The 12000-nt window shown below is 38.7% G+C and overlaps 1 protein-coding gene across 12 annotated transcripts in view; it reads left to right on the top strand.

Annotated features, from left to right (window-relative positions):
• Window positions 1-12000, top strand: part of LOC129771493 (PDZ and LIM domain protein Zasp-like) — a 180397-nt gene that overhangs the window by 144004 nt on the left and 24393 nt on the right. For 8 of the 12 annotated variants that reach the window (XR_008742390.1, XM_055775174.1, XM_055775175.1 and 5 more), the window contains exons 6-10: window positions 348-516; window positions 581-717; window positions 781-872; window positions 1513-1714; window positions 2840-3037. Coding sequence is in view for 11 of the 12 variants with exons in the window: in XM_055775174.1 (XP_055631149.1) it covers window positions 348-516; window positions 581-717; window positions 781-872; window positions 1513-1714; window positions 2840-3037 (798 nt within the window). In the remaining variant the exon portion in view is untranslated. Of the gene's footprint in view, window positions 1-347; window positions 517-580; window positions 718-780; window positions 873-1512; window positions 1715-2103; window positions 2432-2839; window positions 3038-12000 lie in introns of all 12 variants that reach the window. The other 4 variants (XM_055775178.1, XM_055775181.1, XM_055775177.1 and 1 more) reach the window with 3 other exon arrangements.

Consider the following 12000-nt stretch of genomic DNA (forward strand, 5'->3'; position numbering starts at 1 on the left):
CCAAATAACACGCCTTGAATGCATTCTGAGTGGCAAGCTCTAGAATACGCGCGACCACAGTGCAAGTCGGAGCAAGTTTCGTTGACGACAAGACGGTGCATGTTTGATCCAAATCGGACAATCCGAAGCATATTAAAAATAGTTTTGAATTTCACCCAAACTTAAAACCCACCCATAACTTATTCCCCAACCTAATATATGGGCAGCTCAGTTCATTGGCTGCTATCTCATCGGAGACAGAATAACAATATTAAATTGAATAAAGCACATTTGAAAATATATTCCAACAATGTGTTGAAGATTCAACATTTTATACTTATTTTCGTTTCTCGGTTCACTATTTACAGAGGCACCGCCTGGAGGCCATCGGTCACCCCAACCGGATCTCTCCCATCCCCATCACCATCGCTACCCGGACACATCACGCCGGTGACCAAGACCTCTCTGGCCGCTACCCCACAGCCTGTGCAGCACATCGGAAGCGGTCACAACCAGGCAGCCAAGCCGTTCGCTGCGGTGAGTGAAGGGTTTGTTTTTCGATGTCTACAGAAACCAACTTTTTTTTTGTTATCATCCATAGGAAGTCAATGGCAGTGACGGACAGGTCAAGAGCATCGTCAACAAGCAATACAATACACCGGTGGCCATGTATAGCGACGAGACCATTGCCGAAACTTTGTCCTCTCAGGCGGAGGTTCTTGCTGGTGGTGTTCTAGGGTAGGATTTTTTTTTCTTTTGTGCATTCCGGTCGGATGAATAATTACTATCCAAACGTTTTAGTGTAAACTTCAAGAAAAACGAGCGTGTCTACTCGCCGGCCAATTCAGAGGTCTACAAATTGCTGCACGAGCAGGGCAACGAACCAGAACCAGGTAATGAAGAACAAATCTCGCACTACTACGCGTTAGCTGTCATGTTGAAGCTACTCAATGGAGGCGGGAACATCTTTTCATCCGATCAACTAATTGAATAATCACTCCGCCCACTTCTCACCATGCTCGTTGTTTTTTTTTATCGGATCAACAATGTTTTCAAGATTTTCGTGAATCTATAATTAAATGTACCCTCAAAGTAATTCATTCTAATGTAGCTTCAGAAGTTTAGTGTCGGAAAAGCGTATCCCATCTCTTTCCTCTCACGATAGATTAATTCACTTTCACTAGTTATTCATTACGAAGATTTTGTCTGACTTTTAGTGTGATTAAGATATTTGTTTTGGCTCCTACTCAAAGCACTAATCTTACCCTCTCATCCTTTTCTTGGCTGCACTTGAAGAGAATCAGGTACCTCGCATTGAAACTAAAATTTTGGCTCAATCTCAATCTCTTTTTTTTTTCATGGGGATTTTGGCAGCAGTAGTATGAATTAAATATGTCAAGTACTCGTTATTAATTAACATAAATCTGGCAGCTATAGTTTAATTCGCAAGAGCATGTTGATATCCCATTACATAACGCATCTGCTTTACTAACCCGAAACACGATCGAACACACGTGGAACTAATCGCTTCAGTCGATCCACCCAAAGCATCACTATCAGCCCACCAGCAACAGCAACAGCAGGTCCAGCAGCATCACCAGCAACAACAACAACAACAGTCCCACACTAACGTCGTTACACGGCACGTCAGTGCCCCGGTCGATAAGCCACCATCGGCCACCAACGGTATTCCAGCTGGCCAAAACATTTGCGACGCTTGCGATCGTTTGATTGTGTAAGTTTGTTCCTCCCATTAGCCAACCGAAAAGACCTCCAAATTTCGGCCAATATGAATGACCCAACGGTCAAGAGCGAGTGTGAGGAATGAGCGCGATTATTGTTTTTCAGCTACAGACCACAGAAACTCTCAACTCTTAATTCTCAACAAATTCAAAGACTCCGCAGCCTGCCGAATGCATCTTCATCTCTACCGTACGACATAAGAATTTGTACTCTTTTCTTTCCGGTTGTAAGCCGGTACATCCGTTGTGGTTCTAATCGAATTTGTAATTTTTTCTTTCCTCTTTTTTGCTGTTGCTGTGCCAATTCCCTATACCAACGTTTTACTCCCAATCCTTGTATATATATAAACCTACCCGTGACTATTTCTGCGTGATGATACAGAGAGCGTCTACTCTAACCGTTCTAATTATTCAATCCACAAACTGGAATCAGCCTCTTCACATTTCTATGCGACTCAAAGTCACGCGATAGGTGGTTATGCCACAGCGGGTCGTCTTCCAGTCGGTTCGCTGGGTAAGCCCAGATCTCCGATTCCACCCCAGATGCAGCAGCAACTACAGCAGCATCCACTGCCCCAGCAGCTGCAGCAGCAGCACCCGACTCCAGCTGCCGCACCAACTGCAGTGGCTCCAGCCCCAGTCCCAGCGGCACCTCGACCGGCACCACAGACTCAACCGAGGGCTGGCATCCCGCCCAGGATCCACCAAGAGTAAGATTAACCTCGACGAAACCGATGGACTTTCCAATCGCTTGGGCTGCTTTCGAGCCCACCGTTCACAGAGAGGACTTGTATTTTACAAATTTGTTCTTTAAACTATTATCTTAAGTTTGGCATGCGTGTGTTGATTGGAATGAGTGCGTTCAAGTTCGCCCCAATTTTGGATGGTTACCTATGAACAGTTTGCCAATATTTGCATGATTTTAATGTTTTGATTTATTTTTCTTGATTCCACGTTGAATTTGTTTGTGTACTGTGACGAAACTACATCCACACTCTCTACAAATGCGAACCAAATTCAACATGAACTTGATCAAACACATCGATATCACCACATCATCCAACACCACCACCACCATCTCTACCCCCGAACCACTCGACACCGACACCGCTCCACAGTGGCGTCTTCGTGCGCATCAAGGATAAAAATCTGCACGCTGATTGCTTCAAGTGCGCCACCTGTGGAACTTCGCTCAAGAATCAGGGATATTTCAATCTCAACAACAAGTTGTACTGTGATATCCACGCGCGGCTAGCGGCCCTCCAGAGCCCGCCGCCCGGTACCAACGGAATGGTGCCGGTCACGATCACCAAACCGTACGTATGCCCAAAGAAAACTGGGAGTCATCCTAGGCCTAGTACTGCAGCAAGCATACGCAGCTCGTGCGGCTTTCCTCTTCTTCCGCTTTACATATTGTTTTCGTTTATTCTTATTTTTGTTTTGTCTCGCTCTTCTCTCTGTTTCTGTCTCTCTATCATCTAGTATCTTTCCTTTAAACTAACTTTCTTTCCTCCTAGCGTTCCCCCGGAAACCGTTTTAGAAAGTGAGGACATCTAGAACTGTGTAGTTGTTAGTGATCCAACAAATACTTACTAGACAGTACAAATAGCAATAGCGGTTTACGCAATAGACATTAGTATTACATAGTGATATAATGGTTAAGTGGATAAAGTGTGATGAAAACGATTCAAGTTACGACAGATGAGCGATTCAAAAACTGAGAGTTTTGAAAGAAACGTGCTATGAAACGTTCGTATACCAGCCTCCTCTCTACAATATTCCTAGTGTTGGACTGAACGGATGTTAGTAAGTTCTAAACATGATGGGGTTTGCCCGTCCATTTAGCGATTCTGTGTTCCCAGTACCATTCATAAGCTGCGCTTTGTCTTCATTTTGATATCTCATTTATGTGTTTATCATAAATATTTTCCTACAAGCTCAATCTCTACGTGGTAGATGAACATATTCTTCATGTAATAGCTCGCGATGAACAGTATTTTCATAAAATAATGTTTGGTTCCTCGGATCAATCATGTAACACATCACTCAAGAAGTACGTAATGTTATTGATAAATCAAGTTGTGGTAGATCTTTGCAAAACTCCATTGGATTTTTGCATTGTCGTTTAAAATTTTGTTCCGCCGCTAGGAATATTTGCGGACATGCCGATTCTTCAACTAAAGCGGATTATTTCTCAATTACGGTAGTCACAGTCGAAGAAATTCGATGTTATCGGCTTCACTGGAATCTTAATATTTAATACTGGGTAATACTCTCATATATTTGTGTTTCGGATTAAGACTATTTTTTTTTCGCAAGTCTTCTCATACACAAGCAGTGTCTCAATCGATTACTTAAGTTAGATTAACAAATAGATACAAATGGATATGATCGAAATTCCGTTTTTTTTGTCCGAACTAAAATTTTGAAAACAATTTTAGAACTTATTTTCGATATATTCACACGATTATTCCTCGAAAGTAGAAAACATGATATTATCATTTACGCCGATAGCAGTTTGGATACGTAATCGTCCCGTTTCTCAATGTTTTGTATTATTATGCAACGTAAAATACATTCAACAGGAAGGTATAGGGTATAAGTGAAAATCTAAAAATTGAAGATGTAGCAAAATAATAAAATATTTCTCACGCTTGTAACTCGGCCATTTTCGGCCAGATCTGGGTGACGGGTGTATTTCCTGGGAGGCCCCCGTCACCCAGACGTGGGTAACACTTTTCTCGTTCAATTTTAATAGAATTTTTAAACGGAATTTGATATAATAGACACTTAAATGTAAATATGGGTTATGTAGAACAATCAAAAAATCTAAAACATAAAAATATAGTTTTCATACTATTCTTTCAAACGGTTTTATTTAGCACTAGCTGACCCGACGAACTTAGTCCCGCCCGAAATAGATTTTTTGATTTGAAAACTTTCAAACGTCCACGTTTTCTTACTAAGTGAACGTTAGTGAGTCCAATCACTGAACTCTTCATTGATTGATTACCCTTTGACCCTTTACAATTTCCTTTTACTATAAATTGTCTACTACTTCTACAAAAATTCGTTCCTATAACATACAATTATTTTCAGACACAATTCTCGTTCAAGATTCTTCAAACATTTGGAAATAACATGTTTCTCCGTTGCAATGAATACATGTTTGATACAGAGAATATTACAAAATAAAGACAGCTCAAATCGGACCATTCCTTCCTCGGGTTTAGGGCACACCAACACATTTGGCCTTCCATTTTTGTTTATATAGATAGAAGATATAGGAATGCGTTATTCCGTCTGAAAATCCTTTTCCGCTTTCGAACAAAAATCAATTTCGTTAGCGCCAACATCAAATGAACTAACAACGCTTAACTAATTGTAGAACATATGAGAATTCAATTTTCCGAATTTTACGATTTTTCTCTCCGCTATATTGATCTACGGGAAGAGACGAATACAACGAAACATAGATGACTGAAATTGAACCATTCCTTCCTCGGGTTTTGCGCTTACCAACACATTTGGCCTTCCATTTGTAATTATAGATATAAGATATGGAAATGCGTTATTTCGCCTGAAAATCCATTTCCACTTACGAACAAAGATCAATTTCGATAGCGCAAATATCGAATGGACTAACAACGCTTATTATGATGTAATTTTCGAACTTGTGGGAATTCAATTTTCCGAAAATATTCCGATTTTGCTCTCCACTATATTGATCTACAACAGAATAAAGAAGGCATAAATCGGACCATCCCTTCTTCGGGTTTTCCGCTTACCAACAGATTTTGTCTTACATTTTTATTTATATAGATTACCTACTGTAAATATGTATATATGTTTATCTACAGGGTTGTCCCACATCAATAGAAATTCAACCTCCTTCCTGTTGACCGATTGATCTGAAATTTGGAGCACGCCTTTATCTCTGCTGTCGTTATAAACTGCGTATTCTATGATCTTGAATATCCAGGATGGCGTACTACATATTTTATCAAAACCCCATCAATATAGGTATCAAATGAAAGGGCTTGACTAGTAGAACACAGTTATCACAAAATGGGACATTTTTTTCAATTCATCAGTATGGGTATCAAACGGAATGGCTTGACTAGTAGCACATAGTTATTTGTGAAAAATCACATTTTAAATGTACTGTTGAAAAATCAATACCTTTATGTCGTCTATAGTAAGTTCTTCGATATGTTCGATATGTTATATCGTCCAGGTCTTCTCTTGTGATATACTTGATTTCTCTAAAAATGGCGAATGTATGTGCTAATGTATGAAAATTGACTCAAACTCGTAATCGTACGCTGGTTGAAATCTCTACTCGATTTCGAAGGCGTTGGCAAATTTCCGAATTCCATTATTAGTATGGTATCCCTTGTTCATTGCAACTATCTTTAGCTGTTTTTGGCCTTATCTACGAGTTTTTTGGTGTATTCGGAAGGAATATTTATCAATTTTTCAATCAAGTGGTTTTTAAAATCGTTATTTTTAGAAATTTTATGGTTTCTAATTTTCTTACGCAGATAACTTCCTTAGTTTTTTTACTGGGATTGATGTCGGAAGATTATGGAGGAATATCAATAGCTTTTGAGTAATTGTAATGTAACCATGTGCGAACTTCATATGTCTTGAGCTCTGGGTCATTGTCTTGGCAAAACTTGAATCCTCAATTCTACCCCATTTTTTTGACACTCTGAAACCACTTAATGAAAAAAATGATAAACATATTTTCTGAATACACCAAAAAACTCGTAGACAAGGCTAAAGACAGCTAGAGATAGTTACAATGAACAAGGGATACCATAATAATGATGGAATTAGGAAATTGAACAACGCCTTCGAAATCGAGTAAAGATTTCATCCAGCGTACGATTACGAGTTTGAGTCCATTTTCATACATTAGCACATACATTCACCATTTTTAAAGAAATAAAAACCATTATTCTGAAAACAGACAGCAAACCTTTTAACTCTCATATGACGCTATAATTTTATCTAAATAGAATGTTCCGAAAGCATGTTTTCGACTTTCAAAAGAAGGGAAAAGAGATCTGCATGGTGGAGTACAATTACGGATTTGAGTCACTGAATCGAATATAAGATATAAAGCAAGTACGTTCGGTTGAATTTCATTTTTTATTATCATTTACAACACTGTATAATTGACTGAAATCTTATTTTTATAAGTTTTCTAATCAGCAGTAGGTTGATTTCATTCGGATTCAACAGAAAAGTAGTCTTGAATCGAACCCGAATTCTTAATTATCGTTGCCCGTTTATTTCTCTAGCGCACCGACAGTTAAATTTAGGCCCCGCAAGAAACTCGATCGAATAGCTCTGGGCGACAAAGGTGTTAAGGCTGCGAGTTACTTCAAAATTTCGCAAGTTGGCCTTTTCAAAGGCAACGAGTAAGCTCTATACCATCGACTCTTTGAAGGTCTACTAACAAAAATTCTACTGATGGGTTTTAATGAAATGTCGTTTCTTTCTAAGATGACATCTGGAGTAATAAACAGGCAAATTGGAAAAAAAATTGCCTGTTTGTACATGAGGAAGATATTTGGTTCCTTTGGGACCTTGCTAACCGTCCCTTGAAATTCATTGGATTTCATTTTCTATTTATTTTTATTTTTATTTTTTTATTAATTTCGCAGAAGAATCATTTAATACTAAACTTACCACGACCGGGTCAAATGACCCTTTTTAATTTTTTTTTTTCAAAAATACTCGCAAATAACGTCACCACATCTTCATTTGGTCATGATGTGGAGTTCAGTCAAACCGGACTAAGTAACAAAATAAGAGCAAAACGGAGTTAATATTGGCGAACAATCTAAAATTTCTTACCAACAATCTACTTTTATCAGATCACACTTATGTTGCAAACAGTCAGGTTTATGGCATAAATTTATTTTGACTGATCAGCAAAAACTGATAATTGCATGCAGTCAGAGTGGGCCAAGTGCATACAACCATAGCAACTAGAGAAAAGCCACGTTTTTTTTCTGACAACGAGAAAATGGAAGGAATTTCAAATGAAATGTTGGATTTTTCGCATCAGATGATTCTTCCCTTTGTCCTTTAATGGACCCGGAAGAGTAACTCATATTGAAACACAATGTGAATGATTTTCAGATAATTCATAGTTATTAATAAGTTGATTGAATATATTATTATACCTTGTTCAGACAGAGCCGACCAAGTGCCTGCAGATAAAAAAATATAGGAGGTTGTGTTCAAGACACGACCGCATTTTTGACGTGGAACTACGCTGTAGTTTGATTCAAGTCGCTTGTTTATAACTGCGGATATTATTTTATAATGCTACGAAAATTTTGAAATAACCATTCTACCAGTTTGGTCGCCCTGAAATGTTTGTCTATTGTAGAATCATTTGACGATATTTTTTTGATGATTCCTTCTCGCAAAACAATGTTTTTCGAGCACAACCTCAACACCTGCTTCACCATAGCGTCAGTTCAATGTATTTATGCAATGTCAAAGGCACCAACGAAGCCTTTATGATGACAGAAAACAAACAATGTTAACTGCTTGGAAAAAGGCTGAACATTTGCCCCAGCAGAGAATCATTACTAATACCCTAGCGTAAATAATTCCCTCCCGCTATCTTCCCTCCTTGTTTATATTTATCATTACAAATGGGATTTCAGCGTAGCGAAGATGCACTATTTCTACGTACGGGTTATGACACACGCATGTACACACACAAATATCCATATATCGATGGCATACTAATCTCTGTTTTGCGTTCTTCTCAACAGAAGCCCTTTCTATTAATATTCCCAGTCTAGATTAGCTTAGCTGTCATCCTTTGTGGAGAGAGTTTTCCTACCGTGATGCTAAACCAAATCACTGATAAAATTCCAGAACATTGATTTTCTTGTGAGCTGTGAGCTTGTGAGCTTTAAAGCTAGCCTAGCTTTAAAGCAATGGCGTCAGTTTGATGCAATGATTGAAATACCAGAGACGTCAGCGAGTGAGTAATTTGTTCGCGCCCACAGCTCAGTCCGAAACGAAGACATGTGATTGCGCAAAACAAAGAAGAACAAGCGATCCAGCTCGCCCAGCAACGGTGTTGTCCAATCGGTGTCCTCTCGAAGAAGAAGTTTGCCTCAGCAAGATCCACTGTTTATACTCTAGGCAAATATTCCCCTTCGTTCTTCTTCTTTTCCTTTGTTCACGGAGACCTTACATCATACGATTTCCCCTTCGTTCTTCTTTTTCTTTTCCTTTGTTTACGGAGACTTTCAATCTAACGATTCATTCGTCTCCAACCCCTTCGTTGCTCGTCGATAAGTTGCTCGTTATTGACAGCTATGTTCGGGAAAGCACACAAATGGACAGAACAAATGTATGAGGAAATTGGAATGCTTCCAATTTTCATCAATTTAAACCATATACACTCTATTGACTATTATTTAGTATATCAAACAAATCTTAGATAATTTCCGATTCGTTTGGTATGTAAATCGCCAGAATCCGTTCACGGCAAAAATAGTTATTAACGTTAACTTTATTTCATAAAAACGTGACCTATTTTCTGATTTGGCATCCTTGATGAAAGATGTAGTTCTACGTCAAAAATGAAGGAACAAATTGGGGAGAATTGGGGAGAATGATTGGAAGCTACTAAAACAACAATGCTTCGAAGTCTGAGTTCAATTTACTCGAAATCATAATGAAGTTACTTAGTCCGTATATAGTATATGGATGTTAATTATTGACCCGAAAACTTGTTTCAATAGAACTAAAATAGCTTACATTAGCGATTGTGTACTCTGTAGGCCGTCCATGACGTCCAAAATCCGTCCGTAATGCTCGAAAAACATTTGCCGGTTTTTCATCATTTTTATAGTATAATTTAACAAAATTAACACGTTGTGCTATGCTAAAACGATCCATATTGTAAAATGGCAGACATTCAACTAACGATATGACGCTTTGGTTGACAGCTATGTCAAACGGTTGTCAGCGCAGGGCTGTATACTTTCGGAAGCCCGAAATGGAAAACCCTTTTTCTTCAATTATAATTTCAAACAATTGAGACAATCCTAACAATTTTCTTCATAAAGGACATATTTATATAGGGATTGTTGTTTATAATTTATTAGAAAAGCACAAAAACCTTTCGTAAACTTTGATGAACAGCCGATACTAGTTTTGAAATAAATTTGTGTGCAAAGTTATTCAATGAGTTAATGTCTCCACATCTACGAAAATTGAATGAGTTCTTTGAGGTTGCTGCCAACCCCATAGACGAGTTCAACCGAAATCCGTTATCTGAATTGACACGTTGATACCTGGGGCCGACACCGACAGACCAAAGAAAGTACGTTTCAAAGATTCTTGGGAACCAGGGACCTTTTTACTGTATTATAGTGACTTCAACACTTTTGGCTGGTTCTTCATTTAAAACCAGAGACTACCGCACTACGGTCATTGTTTTCCAAAACTCATAAAATTCTACTTCATGTGGTCTCGACACATCAAAAATGAATGGAAACAAAACGTAGGATTACGTCTTCCGGGAACATATTGGGGTACAAATTGAAAATCGAAAATCGAGCACATCGTGAAAATTGTCCAATTTCTAACGCTTGTTTCTCAGTCATTTCATGATGGATTGATGAGATTTTTGCGTTAATCGTTTCCGTCACTCCATAACCATTTTTTTAATGAAGAAAATATTTGTCATGAAACTAACTATCGAACAATTGAAAAATCTCCACCCCTATCCTAACGGAAATACCCACTTCTGATTGGTTGAAATTGACGACACATGCGGTGGGTCCCTAACAGAGACATCAAAACCAAGCTGCCTGGGGAAATCGACATTGCAAATATATGCAAAATTCGAATTGGGTTGAATGAACACTCAAAATATAAAAAAAAATTTAAAAGAAAATTACCATTTCCATTTCAAATAAGTTTTCTCTATATTAAAAAAAAAAGATAATTGTGTTCGGTATTGGTAACTATCGATATAATTATACAGGGTTTTCCAACTTTAAACTCCGAAAGTAAATTGAAATAAAACACACTTGGAATTCGAATTTCGATGAAACTTTTATTTCAAATTAAAGTTTGGTTTATGCCAACATCATTCAAATGTCCACCTAGGGCTTCCTCGCACACCTTGATCCGGAACAAGTAATTTTCGATGACTTTCCGGCACATATGGGGCGGTATCTCGGTCATAACTTCACTAATGTTGTCTTTCAAATGTTCAAGAGTTTGCGGAGAGTTGGCATAGACACGGTCTTTCGCATAACCCCACAAAAAAAGTCTAGCGGGTTCAAATCGCATGATCTGGACGGCCAATTGGCATCACCAAAACGTGAAATTATGCGTCCCTCAAATTTTGTTCGCAATATGGCCATGTTCGGTCGTGTTGTTTGGCACGTGGCGCCGTCCTGCTGAAACCACATATTATCCGTATCCATATCTTCAATTTGTGGCAAAAAAAATCAGTTAGCATGCGGCCATAGCACCATTCACAGTTACCGTCTCGCCGTCGTCATTTTCAAAGAAATACGGCCCGATGACTCCACCAGACCATAATACGCACCAAACAGTGACTTTTGGCGGATGCAATGGCCTCTCAACAATCACTTGTGGATTTTCTGAGCCCATATACGGAAATTTTGGGTGTTCACATAGCCACCGAGCTCGAAATGTGCCTCATCGCTGAAGAAAATTTGATGCGAAAATTCAGCATTTTGCTGCTGTTGTTCGTTCACCCAATCGACGTATGCCCGACGCATTCCATGGTCACCACGCTCTCATTTTTGTACCAGTTGGACTTTATATGGATGTAGGTGCAAGTCCAAATGCAAAATTCGCCCCAATGATGTGTTTGACAAGCCCAATTGTTGAGCATGCCGTGGAATCGAAACATTCGGGTCATCCTCCACACTGGCAGCAACAGCAGCAATATTTTCGGCCGAACGCACATTACGATGATGCAGAGGTTTCACAATATCCGCTACGGATCCAGTTTGTTCGAATTTACGCACTACATTAGCGATTGTGTGCTCTGTAGGCCGTCCATGACGACCAAAATCCGTCCGTAATGCTCGAAAAACATTTGCCGGTTTTTTATTATTTTTATAGTATAATTTAACAAAATTAACACGTTGTGCGATGCTAAAACGATCCATATTGTAAAATGGCATACATTCAACTAACGATATGACGAAAATTAAAACAGATTTTTCTCAAAAACGTATTTTTTTAA

This window comes from Toxorhynchites rutilus, chromosome 2, assembly GCF_029784135.1.
Source record: "Toxorhynchites rutilus septentrionalis strain SRP chromosome 2, ASM2978413v1, whole genome shotgun sequence".
NCBI classification, from domain to species: Eukaryota; Metazoa; Arthropoda; class Insecta; order Diptera; family Culicidae; genus Toxorhynchites; species Toxorhynchites rutilus.